At 43.1% G+C, this 14730-nt stretch overlaps 1 protein-coding gene across 2 annotated transcripts in view; it reads right to left on the bottom strand.

Annotated features, from left to right (window-relative positions):
• The window catches only part of LOC145360628 (tyrosine-protein kinase CSK), a 159591-nt gene that overhangs the window by 39403 nt on the left and 105458 nt on the right, over positions 1-14730 (bottom strand). For both annotated transcript variants that reach the window (XM_080215977.1, XM_080215978.1), the window contains exons 5-6: positions 14531-14643; positions 7604-7823 (exon numbers count right to left, since the gene is read on the bottom strand). In XM_080215977.1, the coding sequence (XP_080072103.1) occupies positions 7604-7823; positions 14531-14643 (333 nt within the window). The remainder of the gene's footprint in view (positions 1-7603; positions 7824-14530; positions 14644-14730) is intronic.

The following is a 14730-nucleotide window of genomic DNA, read 5'->3' as shown; positions in this document are numbered from 1 at the left end:
AGTAGCATACACTCTGTCGCTTTAAAACTTGGAAACACTTTTCAACGCCCGCCATAGGCTGCTCAATGGAATTCCACAACTGCATCATTGTTTTGGGTGGTGAAATGCCAGGAGGGAAAGGGCAGCAGTATGCTTTTTCATTGCCAATTACTGGTGAAGTGACACAGGGGGGTGGGGGCACACTATCTGGCTGCTTCCTTAACCCTTATTATATTTCTTCTGTCACTGAGGGGTTTTTCTTTACCTTAAGTGGTATGGACAGGGTGAGTACCGAGCAGCTGTTCCCCTTGAGGGTCAATCATGAGGGGCCATAGTTTTAAGATGAGGGGCAGAAGATTCAGAGGGGATTTGAGAAAAAAAAGCATGAACACTGCAATTAAGTTACAGTGAAAATCCCTTAAGAGTCTGGAATCTCATGTAGGCCAGACCAGGTTAAGGATGGCAGATTTCCTTTCCTAAAGGACATCAGTGAACCAGATGGGTTTTTCTGACAATCAAGAATGGTCGCAAGGTCATTTTTAAAATTCCAGATTTTTCGTGAATTCAAATTTCACCATCTGCTGTGATGGGATTCTAACCTGGGTCCCCAGATGATTACCCTGGGTCTCTGGGTTACAAGTTCAATACCACTACGCCACTGCCTTCGCAAATGAGCACAATTAGAAGTCTCACAACACCAGGTTAAAGTCCAGCAGGTTTATTTGGAATCACGAGCTTTTGGAGCACTGCTCCTTCACCAGATGAGTGGACAGGTAGGTTTCACAAACACGACATATCATAGAATCCCTGCAGTACAGGAGGCAGCCATTTGGCCCATCAAGCCTGCACCCATAACAATCCTACCTTGTCCCTGTAACTCCACAAATTTACTCTAATTCCCTTGACACTAAGGGTCAATTTAGCATAGCAAATCCATCTAACCCACACATCTTTCTGCTGGGGGAAGAAATGGGCGCACCCGGAGGGAACCTACACAGACATGGGGAAAATGTGCAAACTCCACATAGTGACCCAAGCCAGGAATCAAACCTGGGTCCCTAGTGCTGAGAGGCAACAGTGCCAACACTGTGCCACCATGCTACCCAACATATATAGAAAAAGACAATTGCAAGGTAATGATTGGAATGTGAGTTATTCAATTCTTCACAGGTACAGACAGTGCAAGTGGTGAGAGGGATAATCACAGGTTAAAGAGGTGTGATTGTTTCAAACCAAGACCAAATGAAAAAGACATCACCTAGCATTGAGGCTACATTGGCACTTGGCCCCAGGCTCACTGGAAGATGTACTGGATTGTAAATGCCAATGTAGCTTACAGTCGTAGACCATAAGCAGGTCCATCCAACATGCTATAATTACTTGGAAAAGGTTTTTTACATATATTAGAGCTTTCATGGATCATTGGCTCTTGTGCATCGCAATCGACAAGTTTCAGTTACCACACGCTAAATTAACACTAATTCCTCTAAAAAAAAGTTGAGAAAAACCATGAACTAAAAAAAGAACACACATGGGACCAAGTACTCTATGCAACATGGCTCACAGCTGCCATGACTCAGCCTGAGAAAAGCAGTTTGCCTCCTTCCATTATTTTGCACAATGCATAAGGTCCCAAATCAATTTCAAGCTGCATCAGTATAGTGTGCCATTCTGCTCTTCCCTTTTAAAAATATGCACAAGAACTCATCCAAAATGACCCTGTGGCTTTGTGATTACAGGCAGCTGTATGAAAATGTAATCACAATTTCCCAATCTGTTCAGCTTCCTCATGAATCACTGTAGTACAGAAAGGAACTAAGAGTTAAGACGCTAAAGCAAGTTTCACCAGAGCCACACCAATCCACTTGTCACCTTAAATTGAACATTAGGGTAAGAGGTACACAGCAGCAGTGCTCTTCCAACCTTGTGTTGAAGATACCAACATACTGAACCAGAGATAACTATTACAAGAAAGTTCTATAAGAAATTTTGATGCTGACAGTTCACAGAGTAAAATGGCTGGTCAAAATCCTGAACTTCTGCAAGGGGGTGGCACAGTAATTATCACTGCTGCTTCACAGTGCCAGGGTTTGATTCCCAGCTTGGGTCACTGTCTGTGGAGTTTGCATGTTCTCTCCGTGGGTTTCCTCCAGGTGCTCCTGTTTCCCCTCACATTCTGAAAGGCAAACTGGCTAGGGGCATTGACCCGAACAGGAGAATTTCACAGTAACTCTGTCGCTGTGTTAATGTAATCCTTACTTGTGACCAATAAATAAACTTTAAAAAAGTTTTCTTCCGACCCAATTTGCATGCTTTCCCAAATTGGAACTTTATCACTGTTCTTTCATTCTCGTGTCTTGGAACACTGCATAACAAAACTAAGGTGCAACTTCTCCATATAGACTGCAGTGACTACTGCTTCACGGATGATTAGGGATTAGCTAGGTACTGGGTTTGCTAATGGCATCCTATATCCCATGAATAAATAAAAAGCTAACTGATAGGGTTAGTAAGATTAGTTTACAAGAGTCAGGATCAATCAGCCTTAAATCTTGGAGGCATGTTCTGCTGGAAGAAAATAATTTTCTTATAAGGCTTTAATTCCTGTAAGACACATGTGATAGAATAAATTGCTTACAGGTCCAGCTTATCCATTTAGGAGCCGAAAAAAATTAAAGCATCAGCATTTCTTTTCAGTGGAAAAAACAGTGAAGAATTTCACCACCAATACTTCCCTGAAATGGAACTTAGGGATAGTTTTAAATAAAAAACGAAGCATGCAGCATCGTGACCATACAATGGGCCAAGCAAGATGAACTGCAAATGTCAAAGCATGAAGTTCATGACACATTTCACCATGCGTGGATAATATGGCAAGTGCAAGGGGTTTTAAAATCACAGGTACTTGCAGTTTTCACAGAAGTTAACAAGACTGAAAACATCCACAGACTGCACTCAAACAATCTCATTTTCACAAGCCCAGCAGTACAGAATGTTAGAAATAAAATTCCTACCAACAGCTATGACTGCAACACTACATTCTGCACCCTCTCCTTTCCTTTTCCCCTATGTACTCTTTGAATGGCGTGCTTTGTCCGCAAAGCACACAAGAAACAATGCTTTATACTGTATCCAATACATGTAACAAATAATAAATCAAATGACAGTTCATATGGCCTGTTATTCACTGAACAAGTTTAGTAAATGCCCCTAATTAATAAGCACTCGCGAGATTAGCCAGAATATAGCACTTTGAGGTGGGTAAAAACATAGTATTAGTAAGAACATAAGAAATAGGAGCAGGAGTAGGCCATCTAGCCCTTCGAGCCTGCCCCGCCATTCAATAAGATCATGGCTGATCTGTCGTGGCTCAGTTCCACTTTCCCGCCCTCTCCCCATAACCCTTAATCCCCTCTCTTATCAAGAACCCATCAACCCGCTTTTTAAAAATATTTAGCGAGGCAGCCTCCACCACTTCAACGGGCAGAGAATTCCAGAGATTCACCACCCTTTGAGTGAAGAAGTTCCTCCTCAACTCCGTTCTAAACCGCCTCCCCTTTATCTTGAGGCTGTGCCCCCTAGTCCTACTGTCTTTTTTGAGCGGGAAGAGTCTCTCCACCTCTATCCTATCCATCCCATTCATCATCTTATACGTCTCAATGAGATCTCCCCTCATTCTTCTAAACTCTAACGAGTACAAGCCTAGTTTATTCAGCCTCTCCTCATAGCTCAACCCCCTCAACTCCGGTATCAGCCTAGTAAACCTCCTCTGCACTCCCTCCAGGGCCAAAATATCCTTGCGCAGGTGCAGCGCCCAAAACTGCACACAGTACTCCAGCTGCGGCCTCACCAATGCCCTATACAGCTGCAGCAAGACCTCCCTACTTTTATATTCAATCCCCCTCGCTATGAAGGCCAGCATCCCATTCGCCTTCCTGACCACCTGCTGCACCTGCAAGCTGGGTTTTTGCGACTCATGCACAAGGACCCCGAGGTCCCTCTGCACCGTCGCCTGCTGCAGTTTTTCGCCATGTAAGTAATAGTCCTTCCTACCATTCTTCCTACCAAAGTGGACCACCTCACACTTGCCAACATTAAATTCCATTTGCCATTTCCTGGCCCATTCGCCCAGCCTATCTAGATCCTTCTGCAGACTCTCACAGACAGATAAATCTTTCAATTTATTAAAGACTTTTAAAAAGTGGAAATCTGATGTGAGCCAAGTTACATCAAGGAAAATTAAGCTGATTTGTTTGGTTCCAGGATGTCAAATGCAGAATCTAAGCTTCATTACAACTGGTGTAGCTCTCCAGCCATAGAAGTCAATCCTTGGATCAAAAAGGCCTGCTTTTTAAGTTTTTTTTTATTTAGTGTCACAAGTAGGCTTACATTAACACTGCAATGAAGTTACTGTGAAAATCCCCCAGTACCTGTTCAGGTACACTGAGGGAGAATTTAGCAGAGCCAATGCACTAACCAGCACATCTTTCAGGCAGAGAGGAAATCAGAGCACCTGGAGGAAACTCGCACTGACAGGGGAGAACGTGCAGATTCTGCACAGACTGTGCCCCAAGCTGGGAATCCAACTCAGGTCCCTGGCACTGTGAAGCAGCAGTGCTCAACACTGTGCCACCAATGTGGTGCGGGCGATAGCTGACTTTATCAGTCTTTTGCTTGGGGAAGTATGACAACACTGATCCCATTCACAGCTGGTCTTGTAAACGATTCTGGGCATGAGGAAACAGAAGGCTTCCTCTTTCAGCAGAACATGCCTTTAAGAGTTAAGACTGAATGATGCTTGCTCTTGTAAAATAATCTTACCAACCCTTTCAGTTAGTTTATTTATTTATTCATGGGATGTCAGTGGTACAGACAAACATAGTACCTAGCTCATCCCTAATCACCCTTGAGGCAGAAATGGTGAACTGTCATAGATCACTGCAGTCTATATGGTGAATTTGCTCCTTAGTTTTGTTACACAGAGTGCTCCAAAACTCTGTCCCAACAACAATGAAAGAACAACGATAAAGTTCCAAGTTACGATTGCATGCAAATTGGGTAAAGTAAAGGTAAAAGTAAAGTTTTATTTGTTAGTCACAATAGTGGCGAATTTATTAGTTACTGTGAAAATCCCCGAGTTGCCACACTCCTGCATCTGTTCGGGTACAACTGAGGGAGAATTTAGCATGGCTGTTGCACCTATAACCAGCACATCTTTCGGACTGTAGGAGGAAACCAGATCCCCCAGAGGAAACTAATATAGATATGAAGAGAACGTGCAGACTCCACACAGACGATGACCCAAGTGGGGAATCGAATCCAGGTCCTTGGCGCTGTGAGGTAGCAGTGCTAACCACTGTGCTACCGTGCCGCTCTGTAGGCGGGTAGGAGGGAAACCTGCAGGTTCAGGAATTTGGTTGGCCTTTTTCTTCTATGCTAGGCATCAATCTTTGCATTTATTTGTACATGGAAGCTGAATAAAAGAACAGAACATTTCCCAACATTTTAAATCCAATCAACTCCACAATGCTGTGAAACAGAGGAACGAGCCAAAACTGACCCATACTTGCCAGTGAAGAACTTGGCAAAAAACATTTATTTTATTGTACATTCTTCATCTGCTATAGCGTCATAAAACCAGGTGGGAAGAAAGTTTCAATGTAAAATATTAAAAATGCACTTTCATGGATGGAATAATATTTTAAGAAAACTTAACAGTCTGTCTGAGACATTCATTTCCTCCGGACAACTGAAGCATGAATTAGTCCTTGCAAAGAAGTTTTAAAGTTTAGTTTATTTATTAGTGTCACAAGTCGGCTTAACATTAACACTGCAATGAAACTATGAAAGTCCCTAGTCGCCACACTCGGGCGCCTGTTCGGGTACACTGAGGGAAAATTTAACATGGGAGGAAACCAGAGCACTCGGAGGAAACCCATGTAGACATGGGGAGAATGTCCAGACTCTGCACAGACAGGACCCAAGCCGGGAATCGAACCAGGTCCCAGGCACTGTGAAGCAGCAGCGCTAACCACTGTACCACCCAGTTAGAATGCACTCACCGTCCGTGACAATATTGTGAAAACGTTGCCTGTCACTTGCAGCATACTTGGGAGATACAAGTCAGAGAGTCCTTAAATTCAGAACATTGTGGGATATGGAATGAAGTAATCAAGACTTCACACAAACAAAATTACCAGATGCTAAATTTAAAAAATACTACTGTTTAAGAAAAATACTATTCTTCCATATAGCTGCTAATATTGATACTGTGTGCGCGCACGTGTGGGGTATGGCAGGGGGGATGAAAAGCCTCCTACTTTAGATGCCTTGAAGGCAATTTTATTTTATACCTACAGTACATTCAAATTTGCCAACACAAGGCAGATTGCAAGTCAAGTGGTCAAGAGTAGTGAATTTGCTAGATGACCAACCTGTGACACAGTGGGTCTAATCTTGCTTTTGTGTATCCAAAACAAGTTTCAATACTTCAAAAATTTGGAAAAAATGGTATTACACGTGGGAAACAGTCTCTGCATTAGCTCTGTTCTAATAATTCTAGTTAACCATTATTAAATTTTAATTCTATAATAATGCTAAAATAGAATCATAGAACCGCTATAGTGCAGGAGGCCGCCATTTGGCCCAGTGAGTCTGCACCGACCACAATCCCACCTATAACCTTTCCCCATAACCCCATGCGTTTACCCTAGCTAATCCCCCTGCACAAAGGGGCAATTTAGCATGGCCAATCCACTTAATCCACATATCTTCAGACTGGAGGAGGAAAATTGGGAGACCCGAAGGAAATCCACGGAGACAAAGGGAGAATGTGCAAACTCCACACAGGTGACCCAGCTGGGAATGAAACCCGGGTCCCTGGCGCTGTGAGGCAGCAGTGCTAACCACTGTGTCACCTGTAATGGTCCTTATTACAGGAATTTTTTTTTAAGTTGCCCACGACATTTAACACGAACATCAAAAACATGTGTGACCAGAAGACAGGAGCAGAATTAGGCCACTCGGCCCTTTGAGTCCATCTGCCAATCAAGGCTGATATTTTTCTCCTCCCCATTCTTCTGCCTTTTCCCCCATAACACTTGATTCCCCTTATTAATCAAGAATGTGTTAGGTCGATTGGCCATGCTCAATTGCCAAGTATCAGCGGGATTAGCAGGGTAAATATGTGGGGTTAGAGATGGGTCCTGGGTGGGATTGTTGTTGGTGCAGGCTTGATGGGCTGAATGAACGCTCTGTACTGTAAGGACTCTGTGATTATGTTGGAGTGTGTTAAAATTATATTCTAAACAGCAGACTGGGCTTTTTTTTATTTACACAAAAAGAATAATGTATACATAACACAATTAACACAACATCTTTATAATAGCAACATTCCCTTATGCTTTGTCAGCACCTCAACTGTAATCTGTAGAATTTCACTTTTCCACCTTCTAAATTGATGTAGATAAAGCATAACAATTATTAATACACATAAAATCACTATTACTGCAGCATGTGATAGAATTCTTATCCATGGGTGTATCTGAACATTAAAACTCAAGGTCCCACAAGCATGGAACTTAAAACAAAACTAAACACAAGAGTTGTTAAAGATCAAGCTAACCTCTACTAATTGCATCAGGTTGTCAAAGTAGGCTTCCTCGTCGATGCTGAGTTTGCTGGAAGAATAAATGATTCTGTAATGTTCCACCTTCCCACTACAGCTCACACACAGTGTGTAGTCCCCAGGGTAATTGGTACTTTCTCGTACCAAATATAAACCATCTTCAGGAGGATACAGTAGCCGCTCTGCTTGCTCGCGAGTAATTTTTCCGTGAAACCAGCTGCAATAGATAAATAACATTCATCAAAAACCCATAATAAAATAGAGACGATGACGGACAGCAAAAAAGAACAAAAACTATTTTCACCACAGACGTCTAAGCTTGCCATAAGCTATTTAGAGACAGCTTGAGAAGGGAAAAAGCATCATCCTTGCATGACTCTATTCCTGAGGGTTGAAGTAAGGTGATCACCAAATTATTTTTGTTTTAATGCAGACTTTAAGAATGCCTGCTCCCTTTTCCACATCATCCCTGCATCTGATTTGTTCCAACATGGTGGCACAGTGGTTAGCGTTGCTGCCTCACAGCGCCAAAGACCCGAGTTCAATTCCAGTCTTGGATGTCTCCTCCTTGGGGAGTTTGCACGTTCTCCCACTTCTGGGTGGATTTCCTCCGGGTGCTCCGGTTTCCTCCAACTGTCTAATGATGTGGAGGTTAGATGGATTGGCCATGCTAATTTGCCTCTTAGTGGTTCAAAGATGTGTAGATTAGGGGGATTAGCGGGGCAAATGTATTGGGCTATGGGGTATGGCAGGGAGTGGGCCTGGGTAGTAGGCTCTGTCGGAGAGTAGGTGCAGGCTACATGGGCCGAATGGGCTCCTTCTGCACCAGTGTGATTCTATGAACACATCAATGTACAACAACCAGAGGCTGCTTAAACTCTGGAGTGGAAAGTAATAACTATTATTTTTTTCTCTTTCACAAGTTAATTACTAGAGTGAAATATGCTATTTATCTAAGTCCCAACTTCCTGCAATTCAAAGAGATTCAGTTTTATTATTTCCATTTACTGATTTTAGATATTTCACAAATAGGAAAATATGGGATGATTCAAGTATTGTTGTGACAATTTTGCAGCATGATAGTCAAGCTACAGAAATCGACAATGAAATCTCCAATGAATCAAATAAAAAATAAATTGCACCAAGATGCTGAGCCTGAGACTAGTGGCCTAAGCTTTACAGCGCCCAGAGAGGCTATTTGTTTGGAGTACCTCAACAGGGAATACAATTTTGTTTCTGTTCACTCATTAAGTCCCTTGGATGTTTTACCATGTTAAATAGATTATAGTGAAAAGTCTGACACCACCAGGTTTTAGTCCAACCTATTTATTTGATAATATACTCACAAGCTTTCGGGGTTAGCCCCTTCGTCAGGTGAATGGAGAGTTCTGGCCTCAGAGCATATAAAGCACAGACACTTTAGAGATTACTGATTAGAATGCGAATCCTTACACCTAACCTGCTGTTCAAGACCTGAAGTGGCTGATAATGTGAGTGGAAGGAGCACTGATCACAGTTTAAAGAGATGTGTATTGTCTCCAGACAGTACAGTAAGTGAGGTTTTGCAAACCCAGGCAAGTCACGGGGGTTACAGATAGTGTGACATGAACCCAAGATCCCTGTTGAGACCGTCCTCATGTGTGCGGAACTTGGCTATCAGTCTCTGTTCAGCGACTCTGCGCTGTCGTGTGTCGTGAAAGCCGCCTTGGAGAACGCTTACCCGAAGGTCAGAGGCTGAATGCCCGTGACCACTGAAGTGTTCGCCAACAGGAAGGGAACAGTCTTGCCTGGTGACTGTCAAGCGATGTTCATTCATCCGTTGTCGTAGCGTCTGCATGGTCTCCCCAATGTACCATGCTTCGGGACATCCTTTCTTGCAACGTATCAGGTAGACAATGTTGGCCGAGTTGCAAGAGTATTTACCATGTACCTGGTGGACAGTATTCTCATGTGTGATTGTTCACCATGAGGCCAAAGGAAGAAAATGTCATCGATGTATCTAGTGTACAGCATCGGTTGAAGATTCTGTGCAGTGAAGAAGTCTTGTTTGTCGTCCAGTACTTCCCCGGAGCGGAGAAGCTACGACATCTTCTCCGGAGTCTTCAACATATCATTGATGAAGACGAACACCTCACCAGGGCTATCCCCACACCCCCACTTCTTGCTTTCAGACAACCACACAACCTCAAACAGACCATTGTTCACAGCAAACTACCCGGCCTTCAGGAGAACAGTGACCACAATACCACACAACCCTGCCACAGCAACCTCTGCAAGACATGCTGGATCATCGACATGGATACCATCATCACACATGAGAATACCGTCCACCAGGTACATGGTAAATACTCTTGCAACTCGGCCAACATTGTCTACCTGATATGTTGCAAGAAAGGATGTCCCGAAGCATGGTACATTGGGGAGACCATGCAGACGCTACGACAACGGATGAATGAACATCGCTCGACAGTCACCAGGCAAGACTGTTCCCTTCCTGTTGGCGAACACTTCAGTGGTCATGGGCATTCAGCCTCTGACCTTCGGGTAAGCGTTCTCCAAGGCGGCTTTCACGACACACGACAGCGCAGAGTCGCTGAACAGAGACTGATAGCCAAGTTCCGCACACATGAGGACGGTCTCAACAGGGATCTTGGGTTCATGTCGCACTATCTGTAACCCCCGTGACTTGCCTGGGTTTGCAAAACCTCACTTACTGTACTGTCTGGAGACAATACACATCTCTTTAAACTGTGATCAGTGCTCCTTCCACTCACATTATCAGCCACTTCAGGTCTTGAACAGCAGGTTAGGTGTAAGGATTCGCATTCTAATCAGTAATCTCTAAACTGTCTGTGCTTTATATGCTCTGAGGCCAGAACTCTCCATTCACCTGACGAAGGGGCTAACCCCGAAAAGCTTGTGAGTATATTATCAAATAAATAGGTTGGACTAAAACCTGGTGTTGTCAGACTTTTCACTGTGTTTACGCCAGTCCAACGCCAGCATACCCACAAATAGATTATATACATGTAAGTTGTTGCAGAGCAATATCTTTTTATTTCAAGTCTGATCACGTATACACCTATTGGTGTTTAAATTTCTGTACTATTAAATTCTCAGGAAAAACAACAAAATCTGTCCCTGATGGCTGTCTCTCTTTCCCCATCCTCCTCCCAGCCAACAGCCTAACTTCCTTTCATCATCACGCTAGCTGACAGTGGAAATGTTTCCCTCCCAGTAATGGTGTCCCTCTCAGTCAAAACCACCTCCTTTAAAATTAAACAACTCCAACTCAAACTATCAGTCCTCTCCTAAGCCCCCTCAAGCATTGGAGTTTGCCAAATTGGTGTCTGTTGTTTCCCTCAACTCCATGTTTAAATCTCCCCAACCTGGCTTCCGTCCCTGCAACAACAGCTGAACAGCCCTGACCACAATTTAAACACTGCATGCTTTTTGACTCTGGTCTTGGCCGTGATGTAATTTCCTTCCTCAACCCTGTGCAGCCTTTGAGACAATCGACCAACAATCCTTGAATTACTCTCCTTTCTTTGTTCCACTTTAACCAAACCCATTATGGCAAGAGCTTTGAGCATTGGTTTCTTGAACCATTTCGACATTTGCACCCTTGGAGTCCAAGGATTAAATTTAGGTTCCCTACTATTCTTCTTTCACAAGCTGTGCCCCAGCATCATCTGTATACAAAGGGGCAATGTGCACAGACAGCATCCAAGACCACTGCTTGGCCATCTAGTATGATGTCTCCATTAACTGTGTTGTCAGGCTCCTTACCCAACATCCAGGCTTGGATGAACCGTTATTTCCTTCAGTTAAGTATTCCAAAAGACAAAAAAACACCCACTATTCTCAGCTGCTGCCATGCCATTGTTTCCATATTCATCTCTGATAACTGTTTCAGGTTGCATCATGCTGTTAATCACTTCAGTTCCCCAAGTGACTTCTTTCCAATCACAAAATGTACCTACTTACCATTCCACAACATCAACTACCTCCACCCTTTGATTACTGAAATCTGTATCACACTAGGCTCAACTAGCCCAATATTCTTCAGACCAAAGCATGCAAGTGTGCAAAGCTAATGCCAGCCAAGCCACTTAACATGAACTGAAATATAAGATACAGTCATAGAGGTTTAGGAACAGAAACAGGGCCTTTGGTCCAATTTGTCATGCCACCTTTTATGCCACAAAGCTAGTTCCAATTGCCCACATTTGGCCCATATCCATCTATACCCCTCTTACCCATGTAACTGTCTAAATGCTTTTTAAGAGACAAAACAACCACCTCTGGCAACTCGTTTCAGACACCTTTATAGAGGGTATAGAGGGATACAAGCCAAATGCAGGCAACTGGGATTAGCTTAAGGGTTTTTTTCAAAAAAACAGTGGCATGGGCAAGTTGGGCCGAAAGGCCTGTTCCCATGCTGTAAACCGCTATGACTATGACCCACATCCTCCACTTGAAAAAAATTGCCCCTCTGGACCCCCATACATCCACCTCCCCCTTCACCCCAAACCCATGCCCTCCAGTTCCAGACTCCCACACTCCTGGGGAAAAAAAATGCCAACCCTTCACCCCATCCAGGGTGTCAGACACTTGTCGTTGCAAGAACTGATGAATATTTAAATAGAACACATTCCTTTGCAAATCAGCCTCTCCGACTTCAAATCACTACCAGCAGCTTGGAATTTACACTCAGCTAATTTATTTTGTGACACCAGTATCAAAAGAAGATAATCGGTTTCCTGCATATTTATTTGACACATGCAATCCTTGAGTATACTTTGGGGATTGGAGGCAGGGAAAGTAATTCTGTGCATTAGCAAGGGAGCTAATAACTGGTGTTCAGTTGTTGCAGCAATTGTAATTTGCATTAGAAGGATAATGTCATGCAAAAAGTGTAAGGAATTACTCAATTATGCGCATACGCTAAAAGCGTACGCCTTTTGTGAAGCTCGTTAAGAATATCGTGTTGCTTTCACCTTTAATATTTTAAGCTGAGTTAGGAACGCAGCTTTACATTTAGGTGAGGTTTTGTCCCTTCATCAAAAAGAATCCATTCAAAAATTCCCTTTCTTAGAAATCACATCTTGTAGGCACTCCACCTAAAATGGTAACTGACTGACTGAGATGGGCTTTGCACTTTTGAAATTGAAAGGCAATAAATGTTTCAGAATGCAGTTAATCAATTTCTCCCTCTCCGAAATGGAATGATTGCTATTATATCACACTATTCACAAAAAAAACAAGAGAGTGTTCATGCAAGATCTTTTGGGTACAGTGTCACATTACATAAAGAGCACATGAATCCGAGATTGAATCCATTAAAAACCAGCACACAAGGCAAGCAAAAGATATCATGTTCCCCCTTCAAACTGCAGGCTGTGCTAGGCCAAAGCTAGGGGAAAAAAATCAATTGCAACATCTCACTCAGAGTAGCTATTACAACAGAAAGGATCTGGCCCTGCAGCCTGGTAATTAGTTTTATGGTATATTTATCAGCTTAATGGCACTAGTTGGTCTCTTAAAAGCTAGCTGAATGAAAACAATAGTGCCCCATCCCCAAAATCAATTCTGGCTGTCCTTCTGACAAGGGGAGAATAATAGATGGATGGCCTGGACTACATTATCAATACTCAGTGAACCACACGCTTAACAAATTTTCCCTACATCTCAAACCTCCTCCCCCCGACTGCCGGAGATTCCTTCTTGCTTAGGAGTGAACCATTCTTCCTTGTCTCCAAAAACAAGACTGAACGACCATTAAGAGGCAAATCTAAACTACAATTTCAAAAGCACTCCAACATCACACCATATTAACGTTTCAGTCACTCTAAGGCAACAGAATAATTGATAGTAACTCGTAAAAGTAAGTCCAAGACTCACGCACGAAAAACAGTGGTAATGGCCGTTTATTTTTCAACACACTGAGAATGTTGTTCTCATTTCCATTACAGTTAATAAACTGATAATAGAACTGCAACTGCTGTGTGGGTGAATCATAGCGACAAGTCAGGCCAGCCAAACATCAATCGATAGGAAAACTACAGCTGTCCATCAACAAGCACAAAGCTAAAGACAAATAATGTCAGCTGCCAAGACAGAGAGAGACTGCACCTCTTGCTCCATATCACCATGAAAATTAGCGTCATTGTCAGTACAGTTGCAACACCACTTCTACATCAATGCCATGCAGTTTCATATGCAGGCAGCACAAGTTTGGAGGGGCACAGCAATAAACAGTTAGGTTTATTTATTACTGTCATAAGTACAGCAACAATAAAACTGCAATGTGAAAATGCCCTAGTCACCACGCTCCGGCATCTGTTTGGGTACATAGGAGGGAGAATTTAGCATGACCAATACATCTAACCAGCATGTCTTTCGGACTGTGAGGGGGTGGGGGGGGGAGAGAACTGGAGCAGCTAGAGGAAACCCACGCAGACACAGGGAGTACGTGCAGACACCACACAGAATGACCCAAGCCGGGAACTGAACCAAGGTCCCTGGCGCTGTAAGAAAGCTAACCACTGTGTTACCCATGGACACCCATTCTGCAATGCACACCAAAAAATTGGTGTACCCTGTGCCTGTCTTATCCACAGATGAAATCCCTACCAATTTCTACTCAGAATCCCCAAATAACTTTTAAATTTGGCCAGCATTAGACACACTACATGCATTGAGTTTGCCAGTTGCAATATAATCAACTGACTGACTCAATTAGGCCACAGAATGCTCCTGGAATTAAAACGATTGCACGTTTAAACATTTCCAGTAATAGCTGGTGAGAATTCTTCCCTGGCTTCTTGGGAAATAACAGAAACAATAAATGGTGTCAATTTCATATCAGTAGCATTTTTGTTTTCCACGCTCAGCGCTTTTAACACCAAAGCAATGACTTACGGCATAAGGCTAAGCTTTGCACCAGATTTGACTCCTTCTCTCTTCTGAACATAGTTTGCAGGAATGATACCTTCTTTGCCAATTTTACTCTTTGCTTTGTACCAGTTTGGATCCTACAAAAAACAGCAAAGCAGAATTAGAAAACGAACCAGAAGTGCTCTGCAACAGCAATGGATACACAGTAAATAAAAAGGTGCAAC

The sequence above is a fragment of the Carcharhinus amblyrhynchos genome, chromosome 32 (assembly GCF_965287045.1).
Source record: "Carcharhinus amblyrhynchos chromosome 32, sCarAmb.v2.hapA, whole genome shotgun sequence".
NCBI classification, from domain to species: Eukaryota; Metazoa; Chordata; class Chondrichthyes; order Carcharhiniformes; family Carcharhinidae; genus Carcharhinus; species Carcharhinus amblyrhynchos.
Note: the sequence above shows the minus strand (reverse complement) of the source record. Positions and strands in the feature narration are given on the sequence as shown.